The following is a 16,283-nucleotide window of genomic DNA, read 5'->3' as shown; positions in this document are numbered from 1 at the left end:
GTTATTGGTAATATCTGTCTTGCGGTACATTGGTGGATGTAATAAACAGGTGGAGGGCACCAATCTATATATTTGTACTGTTTCTATAGGTACTGTATGTGAGCTGCTCCTTTTATATACAGTAATGTGTGTATATATATATATATATATATATATATATATAAAATTTATATTTATTTATGCACCCTTCCTACATCTATATATTGCAGTCTGTGTGTTTATAGATATAGGGTGCTGTATTTAGAGGCAAGAGCAGCAATTAGTCCATATTTAGTATTTCAGAATTTTTTTTTAAATCAACTCATATCTGAAAGTTATACAGATTTGTAAGTTACTTTTATTAAAAAACATCAAGTCTTTCAGTACGTATCAGCTGCTGTATGGCCTGCAGGAAGTGGTGTATTCTTTCCAATCTGACACAGTGCGCTTTTCTGCCACCTCTGTCCATGTCAGGAACTGTCCAGACTAGTAGCAAATCCCCCCAAAAAACCTCTCCTACTCTGAACAGTTCCTAAAAAGGACAGAGGTGGCAGCAGAGAGCACTGTGTCAGACTGGAAAAAAATAGACTGCATGACATACAGCAGCTGATAAGTACTGGAAGACTTGAGATTTTTAAATAGAAGTAGTTGATTTCAAATAAATATTTTTTTCACTGGAGTGCCACTTTAATTTTTGGAGTTGGAAGTACTTTTTGGGTCGATGAAAGGCATCCTTTGCACGAATTTTGTTCTTGGCGAAGCTGAGCGCTCTTGTATTCTCTATGGAGAGGGGTAAGTCGCAGTGAGAGAGCGCTCGCTGTGGCTTATCTCTCCATGAACAAAGGGGCCAGGCAATTGATTTTGTTGTTCAGGAGAGCTCATACAACTTTGGTCTAGCAAACAAAAGTATATGGTGTATGGGGACCTCTATTCCTTGTCTATGACCTTACACCCCTCACCAGCAAAACTGTATTAGTATATTAGTGTATATACTTTGTTATTGCATAGATTATTAACTTATTTTTCCCTCAAGGGCTCGGGACTTTTTTCTGCTGGACAGTCATTTCAGGGGACAACTATAGTGGGTACAGAGGTATCAGTCTCACCCAGATCCTGGTACATGTGTGGGCCACATAAGAAAACAGCAGTGTAATAAATGGCAGATTGTAGTCGAAGGGACAGTCATAGATTTTGCATTGGCGTGACACTTGTGACCTTAGATCTTATGATATTTCACCCGTGTGGTCGGGCAATGGTTACCAACAGGCAATATTGTATCTCACGGCTGGAAGCATGGCACCATTGCTAGTGGCTAGCCTTACATAGCGTCTTATTGGAACACCTAAACAGTTTAGAGGAGATTACTTTGCTGCTTGGCAGGACCATCTCATGTCTACACCACAGTGGTGAAATAAAATGATTATCTGGCATTAAAGCCGCCACCACATGCAGGACGGCTTCTCTCTAAATCACACAAATTGCTCCTTGCACTTGGTGTTGAGTATAGAGTAAAGTCAAAAAAATGCAACAAGTAATTTGTACACTGGGGAAAGTGACTGTGCCAAAGTAAATGAAGGCTCCTCGCTGCTATAAAAACTCTTAAGTGCTTGCCATATAGTTTGTGCCGCTCCATCATTCATAGTCTGAGCCTAGAAATCATCTGTCCTGAAATGACTCAATACCAGAGCGAAAGAAATGAGGACCAAGCTATTTAGGAGACAGTGACCTGTGCACCTATGTCAATATGTAAGGTCACTGCCTCCCAAAAGAGCAACACAGTATTCTTCTGCTGCTGTCATTGTGCCACATATTCAGTATTTGGCAGAGACAGTGTCATGAAATAGACACCACCCTGATAAATCATATTTAATCAATGAGTCTATTTAATCAGTTGATAAAAGTAGCAGAAGAAAAGTGTGTTGATTTTGTGGAAAGAAGTGACCTGTCCACTCATGTAATTCTGAGTATAAACTGTATGGGACAAGCATGGTGTTAAAGGTATTATAATAGCGACCATTCTGATAGATGATAAGAATGATGACATCAGCACAAGATGAGGAGGTTGATCTTGTTGGATCCAGTGACCTGTCCACTGGGGCACTGTTATAGGATGGTCAAATATAGACCACACTGATAGATTACGGGAATAATGGCAGATGCAGGAGAGGGCAGGCATGCCTATTATGTTAGGAGATAGGACTGGGTTGGAAAGAGACAGTGACATAAAGTTTATGGCTATTGACTGCATTGGTAGATTATGTGTGTCTACAGCAGTGGTAGTTAGTGTGTTGATCTGGAGAGAGATAGTGACCATTCATGATCATAATGTTAGGGACGACAAGCCTAGATGGGACAGGGAATGTGCTATAAGATAGATAAATACAGACCACACTAATAGATAATAGGAGTAGTGATCGCAGCAGGAGAAGAGTATGTTGATGTTGTGAGGGGCAGTGACCAGTTCAGTCATACAATTTTATTAGTGAGGATAGGCCTATATGGTAACAAAGGTGCCTGTACCCTATTTGCAACCAGATTAAGAGACTCATAATAGCAGCAAGAGATGAGTGTGAAATTGTATTTGGGGCAGTGACCTCCCTACTTATTTATTTCCATAATAATAATAATAATAATAATAATAATAATAATAATAATAATAATAATAATAATAATTATTATTATTATTATAGTAATTCATTTAACACGATTCCATAAAAAAAATTACTGGACAGTATTATTTTATTATTCAATACATCCTACTGTTATACATGACATCTCCAATTCCCTGACACATATGGATGTTCCAAAAAGGATATTATTCCTTAGCCATGAGCTCTAAAATTCTTCACATTTTTTCCATATTCCACAAATCTTGAAGTCAAGTCTGTTGCAAGTACAGGCCACAAGAGATGGTTCAAGCTCCACTGCAGACCAACAACTTGTAAATCAGCCATATTATATCCTGCACATTTTCCAGCATCCGGATAGTATTCTTAGATTTAAGAGGATTCCAGATATCTGTCATCTCCTCCACAGCCCCTAACCTGCTGGAATTAGGGTTCTGTATTCTTCAGGCTATGTCAATACAATATAGTATGAAATACTGTAAAGTATACAAACACCACCCTTGACTTTCTTATTAGTTTTTTAATGCAGTGCTTAATAATTTCTTTTAAAAAAAAAATCTTTATAGTAGTGTTTTGTTTGTCTAATACTGAGTTTCAGATCCACAGACATAAAAGTTAACAGAGTTTTACAGACACAATTTTTTTATGCTGTATATCTATCAATGCACTAAAATAAAAAAAAAACATAGCATACTCACCTCCCCTGATTCCCCACCACCGGTTTACAGAAGTTGTCCAGCCAAACTGCTGTCCTAATCTCTCTGCTTTCTATGATGCTAAGTGGGCATTTTAGCCCAAACATCACAGGAACAAGGAAGAAGAGGAAGCAGTAGAGACTGGACAACATTAGTGGGGGAATCAGGGGAGGTGAGTATGGTGTCGGAGGGGTGTAAAAAAAAAAGTTTTGAGCTCACTGCTTATTTTTTTTGTTATTGAATTAAATGTATACAATGCACAGTGTATCAGAGTTTAGTAAAAGTCCATTTTACACCATGCAATCTTCTTCCATCAGGGCCACAAAAGAGCGCCAATCCGCAAAATCTGCACTTGTTTGCAGTGCCCTTACAAGTTACGAGCGATTGCACAAATGATCACTGTATTGTTTGTGTGGCCATTCCATTATTGTTTGTGTGACCACACAAATAAAAAAAATATTGTTTGTGTGGCCGATAGTGATAGATTTTAAAACCCACCATAAGCTGAGAAAAAAACGGTATATAGGCTTCAAAATGCAGACATTTTTTATATGTCTATGATATAACCCCTGACAGAACCAACAATGTGGAAAGTGCAAACACAATGTACAGGATACATTCCAAATGAACCCATTTTCCTATGTTTTCACAGACACCCACTATTTGGCCGTAACATCCCTTTGTCCAGTGGATCGGGATTCATCATCTCTGACTTGGGATTAATCGTGACCAACGCTCATGTAGTAACAAGCAGTAATACCGTCTCCGGAAGGCAGCACCTAAAAGTACAACTACATAATGGTGACACCTATGAGGCAACTATCAAAGATATAGATAAAAAGTCAGATATTGCAACAATCAAAATTTACTCAAAAGTAAGTATACGTGAACATAGAAAGTCATGTATAGTGGTAACATTAGGCCAGGGCCGTATCCAGGCTGCAGTATCTGGAATTATCATGATGTTTATTCCCATGAGTTTTGCTCACGAAGAAAGTGTATAGCAGAATTCTTCAGCTCGGTGTGTGTGCCAAATTGTCTGTGAGCTATAAATATGGCCGGAACTGTGAGACTTGAAGAATTCTGAATAACTTAGGGCACCTGTTTATTGGTCTAGGGTGGGGGTGGGGTGGGGTTCTCTTTGGCTGCCAGAAATAAGTCATAGCTATAGTGGTTTGAGCTCTGGACTAGGGGCCCGAATCAATACTTTCTGCATTGGCCAAGAGCCAAGATAGGAGATCACCTTGGCTACGTCAAAAGATTATCCGGGATACCATTAAATAACTATGTACACTACAGCAGAGATGTATTCTAATTCTATTTTCCATACAACAATGTTTTTGCTTTAGAAAAAGTTACCAGTCCTGGTGTTGGGACATTCGGCAGATCTTAGACCTGGAGAATTTGTGGTGGCAATCGGAAGTCCGTTTGCTTTACAGAACACGGTAACAACGGGAATCGTCAGCACCGCCCAGAGAGACGGGAAAGAACTGGGCCTGCGGGACTCAGATATGGATTATGTGCAGACAGACGCCATCATTAACGTGAGTTTATCTCCAGACTTATAAACCTTTTTGGGATTTGTTCCCTTGTAGTTTCTGCTTCTTGTGTCTTTTTATGCAGAAGTCCCACATATGGGTCAGTATAATGCTTAGTGAATATCCTTGTGTTTCATATACTGCATATGTTATGGACCACCATTGTTTCTTACAACCAGAGGTGGACCCCTATGCAAGCCCTATATTAGACCCCCACCTACCAATAGTTATAATGCTAGTGCCTTCTTATATGTCCTAGAGGCGTTGGGGCTTCTTCAGACACCAGAGTCCAGGTGCAACTACCTCTATAGCCCCTGTAGCTACATCACTAGGAAGGACAGGAGTACCCAATTCCCATTCTTGGAGAAGTGGCCTTGCTTGGGAAGTCACTCTTCATTAGAACCTATGAGATACAGAGACAATCAATGCTTCTCAGGACTAGCTAGGTTCCCTGCCCTCATTTCCCCACTAAATTATGATTTCATGATATGTTCAAGAAAGGCATGATATGTAGGGCCTTCTATCCTTCTTCTTCTCTTGTGTCCATTGCTGTCTCAACCACTTTTGTAAACATTAATAAATTCACATAAACTTTTATGAGCTTTATACAGTGGTTTATCTGTACGGGGACAGAACTAAAATTTTTCATTTTTTTTTTTTTAGTATGGAAACTCTGGGGGTCCTCTGGTAAACTTGGTAAGTAGTAATATGATTATAATAATCCTAAATAAGAGAATTGAACTAGACCTGGTTTATACCCTTGCTGTAAATATCCGGCTTCCTAATAATCAATAGTAAAATTGGGTAAGCGCTTTCCAAGCAGAAGTGAGCTTGATAGTAAATCAGCACTAGGGTTCCCCATCTACCCTATGTGCAACAGAGGGGTCTTTCTGACCCCGCAGGCTTTCAGGCAGCTACAAACTGGTGTATCTCCTATGGTGATGCTGCTATGGAGCAAACGTAGAACATTTTTAGTATTCCTTTGCCTTGTACTACGTATTGTTAAGATAACAATTACAATGAGTCTTAGTTATAAAGTTTTTTAACCATTATAAGAGAGATACTGAATCCTCAGGATCAGAATTTTTAAAGGGATTATCCAGCACTACAAAAAACATGGCCACTTTCTTCCAGAGACAGCACCACTTTTGTCTCCAGTTTGGGTGCAGGTTTTGCCACTTAGTTCCATTGAAGTGACTGGAGCTTAAAGGGGTAGTGCACCCCAATTTTTTTTCTTTCAAATCAACTGCTGCCATGAAGTGCCAGAGATTTGTAATTTACTTCTATTAAAAAATCTCAAGCCTTCCAGTACTTATCAGCTGCTGTATGCCCAGCAGGAAGTGGTATTATTTCCAGTCTGGAGAGCAGGAGAGGTTTTCTATGGGGATTTGCACCTTCTCTGGACAGTTCCTGACATGGACAGAGGAGGCATCAGAGAGCACTGTGTCAGACAGGAAAGAAAACACCACTTCCTGCTGGACACACAGCAGCTGATAAGTACTGGAAGGCTTGAGATTTTTTAATAGAAGTAAATTACAAATCTCTGGCACTTCATGGCAGAAGTTGATTTGAAAGAATTTTTTTTTGTGCACTACCCCTTTAATTGCAAACCACACCTGAGCTGGAAACAAGAGTGGTGCTGTCTCTGGAAGAAAGTGGCCATGCTTTTGTAGCACTGGGTAACCACTTTAGGTTTGTGGCCTCCAGTAAGAAAAGGATTGGAGTCCCTATGATAACACTTCTGGCTCCTTTGCATTTGTGCCTGGGTATTACACTAGAGTCAAGGGACCCCATAACAGCTAGAATATCAATATGCCAACACAAAGTAAATAAATGTGGTGTGAGCCTGCAGATTTCAGTAGGAATGGCCTACTTTGTATAACCATGTCTACACACAGTGGCAGATGTCAGGTAAAGAAGGATCAGACATCTTGAATTTCAACATACTTGGTCCTTTTTTGTAAATCTAACAATATCTTCTATGGTATTACCTTATCAAGGATGGAGAAGTCATTGGCATCAATACTCTGAAAGTGGCAGCTGGGATTTCCTTTGCTATTCCGTCCGATCGCATCACCAAGTTCATGACTGAGTCACAGGACAAAAAGCTTAAAGGTGAGAAGAAAGAAAGAGATGCAAATCCTGGATTTCAAGGGAACCTATCACCATAAAAATGCTAACTAATCTATCAGCATCATGTTATAGAGCAGGAAGAACTGAGCAGATTGATATATATATATGTTTGTAAAAAAAAGACTCAGTATAACTTATAATTCATTGATTGAAGGGGCCGCCCACTGGACTCCTTGGCATGGAAAGATTAGCAATTTCTATCAATAAATGACAAGTTACAATGAATATTTTTCAACGAGAGTATATATCAATCTGCTCAGCTATTTTGGCTCTGTAACATGATGCTTATCAGTTAGACAGTATGTTCATGGCGACAGGTTCCCTTTAAGTTAATCTCCAAGTTTCTTATCATGTTTTTAGGGCCAACCCTCTGCGACAATAATTTTTTTTAGTAGTTTTAAAATGTCATTGCTCTTCTTTTCAGTTGCCAAGCTCCAAATTCTCTGCATTTCCTAATAAAATAAGTCTGTCGACTTTTGTAGTAGTTCTGATGACAGACTGCAGTCCGATCATAAGAGTGGGCTTGGATAAATGTGCGGTTGTGTGCTTTACTCACTGACTCGCTCCAATGTTCCATTATAAGGGCCAGTTCAGACGGAGCAAAAGGGGCAGAATTCCGTGGCGGAGAGATCCCGCCTGCGTCAGTGTCCCACAGTATCCCTCAAAGAACTGACATGTCAATTCTTTGAGCAGAGAGCGACGGAAGCTTAGACGCGCAAGCCCTCCCATAGAGACACTGTGGGACACTGATGCAAGCGGAATTCCGGCGCTTTTGCTCTGTGTGAACGGGGCCCTAAGTCTATGAAGCGCATCCAGTGCAAATGGATGGTGATCATAGTAAGCTGAGGAGCGAAGCGCATAGCTGCACACTTCACTTCGACATTTTTTATGATTGATTGGAGTCTGAACAATCAGATCCGATTGGTGAAAACTTTTAACAGTTTTTTTAAGTTTTAAAATTCTGTCTGCTGGCAGCCACCACTAGAGAGAGTGTAGGAGCTCACTGCATAGTATTTATACCACTTTGTAAACACATTAATACATTGATTTGCATACAAATTTGGACCTATATACAGTGGCCTAGGTATAGGGGTCACAGCGGTCACGGTTGCGACTAACCCCTTCCCTCTCACAGATTTACAAGAATCCTTATATTAGACACCTAAAAATTTGCATCAGGTCCTATGAACCTCAACCTATGCCATATAGCTAAAAAAAAAAAATGACCTCAAGTGCAAACATTACTCTATTAAGTTTATGGTAAACATAGCCTGCAAACCTCTGTAGTTTATAGACTGCATAAATAAAGTTTTATTCTATAAATAAAACACAATGAATTCTATAGAATAAATAAGGATTAACGCCCAAACATACGTAGTTTACATAACACAGACACAACACAGTACAAGTCAAACATTTCCATAGTAAATCCTTCCTGACCCCTGATCTCCATATAATCTTAGCTGGAGGCGAGCAGTCTGACCTTTACCAAAAGCGGACAAAAATTTTCACTTTTTTTTTTTTTTTAGTACGCTCTTATGGAAGCTAAACTAAAATAAATATCTTGCCATTGTTTGTTTCTTCAGATGGGAAGAAGCGTTTCATCGGGATAAAGATGCTTACTATAACCCCTGCGTAAGTAACACAGAACTGCGCGCCGGCCAAAAAACTTTTTATTATCTGCTATGGAAAAGTTGTAGCTGCGGAGCCAGAAGTTATTACAGGACCAGAGCCGGTGTGTAAACTCCTGGGGCTAAAAGCTTTGGCATCCAACATGGACTGAGTTTGACTTGTAGTTTTTGAGTTTTTTTTTTTTAATAAATATTTATATTTCCTCTATTTTCAAATTCAGTTAACCCTTCCTGCCACAAGGTTTTATATTTTTTCGCATATATTCCCCAATCCCCCCCCCCCCCCAGTGTTTAGTATAATCATAATCTGGCCCTGATAACTTTATATATTTTATATAAAGTTTAACTTTAAATTTATATCGATGGAGCTGTGAGGGCTCCACGTTTTTAGTGTTGTGTTCTGGTAGCGTTGTGGTGTAGATTAAACTTTAACCAAACACAATTCTAGCCTTTTTTTTTATTTAAAGGGGTACTATAGAAATTTTTTTTTTTCCGAATGAACTGGTGTCAGAAAGTTATACAGATTTGTAAATTACTTCTATAATAGTTTACCCCTTTTTATTTTGAAAACAAGTACAGTATATTTAAATCACAAAAACTCTTAAAATATAATGTTATTTATCCCACATAGTGAATGTCTTAAAGGGGTACTCTGAAGAAAAAAAAATCTATCAGATCAACAGGTGTAAATTTGTAAATTTTTCTTTTTTAAAACCTCAAGTCTTCCAGCTGCTGTATGTCCTGCAGGAAGTGTTGTATTCTTTCCAGTCTCTCTGCTGCCCCATCTGTCCATGTTAGGAACTGTCCAGAGAAGTAGCAAATCCCCATAGGAAACCTCTCCTGCTCTAGACAGTTCCTGACATGGACAGAGGTGGCAGCACTATGTCCGACTGGAAAGAATACAACATTTCCTGCAGGATATACAGCAGCTGAGAGGTACTGAAGACTTGAGATTTTTAAATAGAAGTCATTTACAAATCTGTGTAATATTCTGAAATATTTCATCAGAGTACCCCTTTAAGGCATTCACCATGTGGGATAAATAACATTATATTTCAAGAGTTTTTTTCCTTGTGGTTTTTTTCTAGTTTTCAAAATAGGGAAAGGGAGTGAATTATTGTTGGGTGGTTAAAATGTGTAAAATCCTGGCTGTATCAAAGCATAGTCTTATTGGACCAGCTCCACAAAAATAGATTACTAAATTTAAGGTGGTATTTACTATGGCCTTTAGTTAACTTTGTTCCTTAACCTCCTCCCGCCGCTCCACAGTAAATTAACGTCGCTGCAGCCTATGCCTGATGCTGCAGCGACGTTGATTTACGCTGCAGGAGCTGCGTCTGTCTTATCCGCCGCGGGTCACAGCTAGGACCCGCCGCAACTCTCAGCACCGGAGTTCCACTCCGATGCTAAGAGTTAACCGTATAGATGCTGCAGTCAGCACGACCGCAGCATCTATAGGGCTCCTGACAGAAAATTCTCCCTCTATAGAGGGAGAATACTCTGACGGTGTCCATCAGGGCTCTGCGAAGGGATCGCAGAGCCCCGATGGTAGCCATGAAAATCAGAAGCCTCAGGCTTCAGGTTCCCTGGCTACGGAGGATGGCGGCGGGAGGCAGGGAGGGAGGGAAGGCAGGGCGCACACCCGTGAGCTCTGCCCCCTCCCCTCTCTCCCCTGCCGCTGTCACAAGATTGTAACAGCGGCAGGGGACAGAGGAGAGGGGGCAGACACAGGGACATAAGCTTATTGGATCATTATGATCCCATAAGCTGATATCTTAAAACGACCTGGGCATTGAGGCATCAATGACGGCAGGTCATGAAAGGGTTAAATAGGTTGTATCAAGAAGGTAGTCTCTGTTCATATGCCCTATGAGAGTATATGAGTTGGGACCCGCTCTATGAGGCAAAACTGAGATCCAGTCTGTACACTCAGCTCCTGTTCTAGTGGACTCCGGCCCTTCTATTACATGATTGACAAACAAGCCTCAAAAGGAAGTAGTAATTTTAAAAAAAATCAAGTGGTTATTCAGAATACTTTTCATAATATACTGGGCTTTATAGAAAACAAAACCATCTTACATGACCAGTGTCCTAGAAGACTGGTAACAAGACATCATGTCATTTGGTTGTAGACTTGTTGAGGAGCTGAAGTTGAACAATCCAGATTTCCCAGATGTTACCAGCGGGATATATGTTCATGAGGTTATGGCCAACTCCCCATCTCAAAGGTAAGAACTAAATAAACTCATCCACATCAACCCATATGATCCATCACTTTTAGCTCTGCTTAGTCTACAACGGATTTTTTTTACATTTAAAATGCTATTGCAATTTGATATTGATACAATAACAAATACAAGGGACAAGTCTAGTAAACAGATGGCCAGACTGATTTAACACAAATTTGTTCCAAATTTCCCCCAAAATGTGTTAATTTGGAAAATTTAAATCTTTTGTGATTCTTTTGGACAAGTCTCTCATAATAGCAGCTTCTACTACTATCCCTACACAGCTCCACACATCTCTTGCCTTCTCCATCATGTTCCATACTGTATTATTACCACTACTACCCTACACTTCTGCCTTCTCCATCATGTTCCATATTGTACTATTACTACTACTACTACTACTGCTGATACTAATACTACTACTACTACTACTACAGGCCCTACACAGCCACACATCTCCTGCCTTCTCCATCATGTTCCATACTGTACTATTACTACTACTACCCTACACAGCTGCCTTCTCCATCATGTTCCATATTGTACTATTACTACTACTACTACTACTACTGCTGATACTAATACTACTACTACTACTACAGGCCCTACACAGCCACACATCTCCTGCCTTCTCCATCATGTTCCATACTGTAGCACTACTACCCGACACAGCCGCACATCTCCTGCCTTCTCCATCATGTTCCATACTGTACTATTATTACTACTACCCTACACAGCTGCCTTCTCCATCATGTTCCATATTGTACTATTACTACTACTACTACTACTACTACCACAGGCCCTACACAGCCGCACATCTCCTGCCTTCTCCATCATGTTCCATACTGTACTATTACTACTACTACTACCGATACTACTACTAATACTAATACTACAACTACTACTACAGGCCCTACACAGCTCCTGCCTTCTCCATCATGTTCCATACTGTACTATTACTACTACTACCCTACACAGCTGCCTTCTCCAAGCTATGGCTGAAAGTTCAAACACACAAAAACACAAAAAATGCAACAGCTCACTGCAACGGCAAGATACAGACCCAATACAGACATGAAAATCGCTAAAAGCAGCCCCCCTAACTGCCAAAAAAATCTCCATAAAAATAATGAGGCTCTTGGTTACCATTCTCAAATAGTGTGTACCATCCCACCACGGTAAGGTGGCCTCATGCTGGGATGGCCCTCATGCTGGGATGGACCCCGTACTGTACTTTAGCCTCTTCATGGCATATAAGCCTATGCTTTAGGCATGCACACAAAAACACAAAAAATGCAACAGCTCACTTTTTGTGTGTTTGCAATTTCAACCATAGCAACGTGCCCTAGTGTGAATGGTGTTGTAGCTAACCAAATTAGCTTTTTTTGTCTGTGTTCCAAATGGGGAAGTAGCTGTCTCCATATGGTCGTGCACTCCACCTATCCCACCTTGGGTATTATTTTGCCAGTATTAGTTGGATCCTGTATGCCCAGAGCATAGGCTTATTATATGCCATAGAGAGGCTAAAGTATAGTGTAGGGTCCGTCCCGGACATGAGGCCACCTTCCTGTGGGTTGGCACACACTATTTGCAAATGGTATACCAAGAGCCTTATTTTTATGGAGATTTTTTTAGGGGCTGCTTTTAGTGATTTTCATATCTGTATTGGGTCTGTATCTTGCCATTAGCAGGAGCTGTTTATTGTGGGTTTTTTCGCCACCAGGGTTGTCGGGCTCTGAAGTAAATAAACATAGGTTGAGCATATATTATTTAAGTTAAGAGGCATTGTATTTACTACAGATACTATAAATTATATCATTCTCCATCTACAGAGGTGGAATCAAAGATGGCGACATTATTGTGAAGGTCAATGGACGACCACTGTTGACATCTGGTGACTTGCATGAGGCCGTAATGAAAGAATCGCCCTTACTACTTGAAGTTCGAAGAGGGAACGATGATCTTCTATTTAATATAGAACCAGAAGTCTCAATGTGATGTGGAGAAAGATAAAACCCAATAAAACTCATCTTCATTGCAAGGTACAATAAAGGACATGAAGCTCTACAAAGTCATGGTCCACAGAATGAAATCTTCAAAAAGATCCAATAAAAGAAGCCACCGGATTCCTGCTCTCCATGGTATGTCGCACAAAGGTGAAACATATACAGTGAAAGCTGTTTAAGAAGAACGCTTTATCCAGATCATATTTCATGTGACCATTTGGTTCGGCCATCTTGGAGAAGCCCACCCCCTAGAAGACTCTTTTCAATACAATTACTGGGTGGTTGTCTCAAAGCGGAGGAGAATAAGAGCACTTGCATTCTGGTGGACTACAATGCTTACATGAGCCATGTCTGTACTATACTAAATGACCCCCAAAATGCTGAGCATTTGTTACTATATGAGGTACCGAGACAACTAAGGAGCGTCACACAATTGTCTACTGCATGTGACTTTCCTTAGGCAAATAAAGTAGAACATATTGTCATGTAATATAAATGCCATAATACTAAATAAATTGCCAACACAGTAAAATAAATTGGCTTCACCGCACAATGTGTGTTAGTAGAGAGTATATCCATGTATGAAGACCATTGTAGAGTTTACATGTAGGTGTCATCTATGTATAAGTTTGTAAATATATTACATTGATTATCCTGTACTGATCTTCAGTCACAGATACTCCAGAGCTGCACTCACTATTCTGCTGGTGGGGTCACTGTGTACATACATTACTTATCCTGTGCTGATCCTGTTACATCCTGTAGTTTGCTCCAGAGCTGCACTCACAATTCTGCTGATAGAGTAACTGTTTACATTCATTGCTTATCCTGTACTGGTCCTGATTTACATCCTGTATTATGCTCCAGAGCTGCACTCACTGTTCAGCTGGTAGGGTCAATGTGTACATACATTGCATTACTTATCCTGTACTGATCCTGAGTAACATCCTGTATTATGCTCTAGAGCTGCACTCACTGTTCTGCTGGAAGGGTCAATGTGTACATACATCGCATTACTTATCCTGTACTGATCCTGAGTTACATCTTTATTATACCCCAGTGCTGCACTTACTATTCTGCTGGTGGAGTCACTGTGTACATACATTACATTACTTATCCTGTACCAATCCTGAGTTACATGCTGCATTATACTCCAGAGCTGCACTCACTATTCTGCTGGTGAGGTCACTGTGTACATACATAACATTACTTATCCTGAGTTATAGTCTGTATTATACTCCAGAGCTGCACTCACTATTCTCTTGGTAGGGTAACTGTGTACATACATTACGGATCCTGAGTTACAGTCTGTGTTATACTCCAGAGCTGAACCCACAATTCTGCTGGTGGAATCATAGTGTACAAAGAATACTTAACCTGATCCTGAGTTAAACAAAGCTGTACTCACTATTCTGCTAGTAGAGTCACTGGGCATATAGATTATATTACTTTTCATGATTTCGATCCTGTACTATATTCCAGAACAGTATTTACTATTCTGATAATCAAGTCACTGTGAACATACATTACATTACATATCCAGTCCTGATCTTGATTTATGCCCTGTATTATACTCCAGAGCTGCACTCACTATTCTGCTGGTTGTTATTAGAAACAGCTTGTTGTCAGACACACCTTTAAGAGTTTAGCCGTGCTCCTAGAAAATATATATATATATATATATATTTTTTTTTTTTTTTGTAGCTATAATGGCAGTAGGGTATGCAAGGAGAGTTCAGCTCTGAAGCCTGTAGATTTGTGAATACAGCTTTGAAGTATAATAAAGGCTGCAAACTCAGGATTAGTACAAAATAAACTTTACAATATGTTTACATTCTTATTTTATATTCTATATGTTAACTATATAATGATGTTTAGAGGCGAGCCTACAGTATAAGAGATTATATAGTAGCAGTTGTTTAACCTCTGAACTGTATATAAGGCCAGTAGGGACATTGTGAGATTATCTCTAGTGAAATGTATCTCATCCATAGATGTAACCAGCTGTACCACATCTGGAGACTTTTGGATTTTCCAGTTATGTTAATTTGCCTTTCAATGGGTTTTCCATTATTTAATTTTTTGGGGGGGTGAGGGGAGGGGGTGGTGGTTATCCTTAAAGGGGTAGTCGGGGGAGCAGAAAAATAAAGTTCTGGAAACCTATTTAAAGGGAATCTAACAGAAACCTCATCCATACTAACCTGTTAATATGAAAATAATGCTATGCTCCGTAGGTGGTCTGGTTCCGGAGAGATCGCCCTAAAATGTTTTATGGAAATGAGCTTTTTTCGGTACACTCGAGGCGTCTACAGTGCCCCAAGTGTACCACTTTTTCAGCCTGCCAATGATGCTGCTCCATTAATATTCATGGTGATTCAGGCTAGGAGCGATGTCACCACTTAATTATCATAAAAGGCGCCATCTGCGGACTGGGAAAACGGTGCACTGGGAGCTTTTTGATAACCTTCAGTGCACCAACGGAGCTCATTTGCATAAAGTGTTTTATGACAATATCTCTGGAATCGGACCACCACCTTAAGAACGGAGGACAACATTAATTTTATTGTCGATTTACCCATAGTAGCAAGTTTAGTATGGCCAAGTTTTCTGCCAGATTTCCTTCTAGGTTGTATTTACAATAATTTACAAATATAAAATAAAATGCTCATTTTGCCACTATTGTACAAATTTTGGTAAAAATGCATTGGTTATAACATGGCTTTTATAATTGCAGTAAAATAGTGCCATTTTGTCTCGCACCTAGTCTTTTTAACACGCTAGTCTTGCATTCACTTGAGAAGTAGATATAAGTCTATCTGTTTTAGGCAATGCTCTGTAAGCCAAATAGATCAACTTCCTCACAAATGTCACTGATAATTGCAACAATGTATCTGTCTGGAGTCTTTAGCTGATTCATAGTTATTAAAAATATTATGAGTGCATCAGTCCATCGGTAACTGTGAGTATAGTCCCTTCCATGGGATCAAATAGGAAGCACAATTTATTGGCTTGGCAGGACTTAAAGGGAACCTGTTGCCATGAAATTACTATCTAATCTATTGGCACCATGTTATAGGGCAGGAGAAGCTGAGCAAATTGATATATATATATCTTTGTGGGAAAAGATTCACTAGAACTTGATTGAAGCCTCTGTTTAGTAGGTAGAACCGCCCACTGGACTCTTAAGGAAAGAGTAGTATTTTCAATCAATAATTGACAAGTTCTCCTAAACCTTTTCCCACAAAGATATATATCAAACTTCTCAGCTCCTCCTGCTCTATAACACAGTGTTGGTAGATAACACTACATATACAATGTGATGGGTTCACTTTAAACCCCAGTCCTCTTTATCCCTAGCTGCCATATTAGGATGATAATTTCAAATGACTGGTCAACTATACAAGTTAAAATATCAGGATTGTGGGGTTGGCACTATTCTATTCTTATGG

The 16,283-nt window shown here is 39.7% G+C and overlaps 1 protein-coding gene across 1 annotated transcript in view; it reads left to right on the top strand.

The window, feature by feature from the left end:
- Positions 1-14,921, top strand: part of HTRA3 (HtrA serine peptidase 3) — a 33,856-nt gene extending 18,935 nt beyond the window's left edge. The window contains exons 3-9 of the mRNA XM_069977366.1: positions 3,954-4,176; positions 4,651-4,845; positions 5,503-5,535; positions 6,840-6,954; positions 8,559-8,607; positions 10,736-10,831; positions 12,661-14,921. Of these exons, the coding sequence (XP_069833467.1) occupies positions 3,954-4,176; positions 4,651-4,845; positions 5,503-5,535; positions 6,840-6,954; positions 8,559-8,607; positions 10,736-10,831; positions 12,661-12,826 (877 nt within the window). The 3' untranslated portion in view covers positions 12,827-14,921. The remainder of the gene's footprint in view (positions 1-3,953; positions 4,177-4,650; positions 4,846-5,502; positions 5,536-6,839; positions 6,955-8,558; positions 8,608-10,735; positions 10,832-12,660) is intronic.
- Positions 14,922-16,283: the final 1,362 nt, after the last annotated feature.

This window comes from Dendropsophus ebraccatus, chromosome 7, assembly GCF_027789765.1.
Source record: "Dendropsophus ebraccatus isolate aDenEbr1 chromosome 7, aDenEbr1.pat, whole genome shotgun sequence".
NCBI lineage: Eukaryota > Metazoa > Chordata > Amphibia > Anura > Hylidae > Dendropsophus > Dendropsophus ebraccatus.
This window is presented reverse-complemented; position numbering and strand designations above follow the sequence as displayed.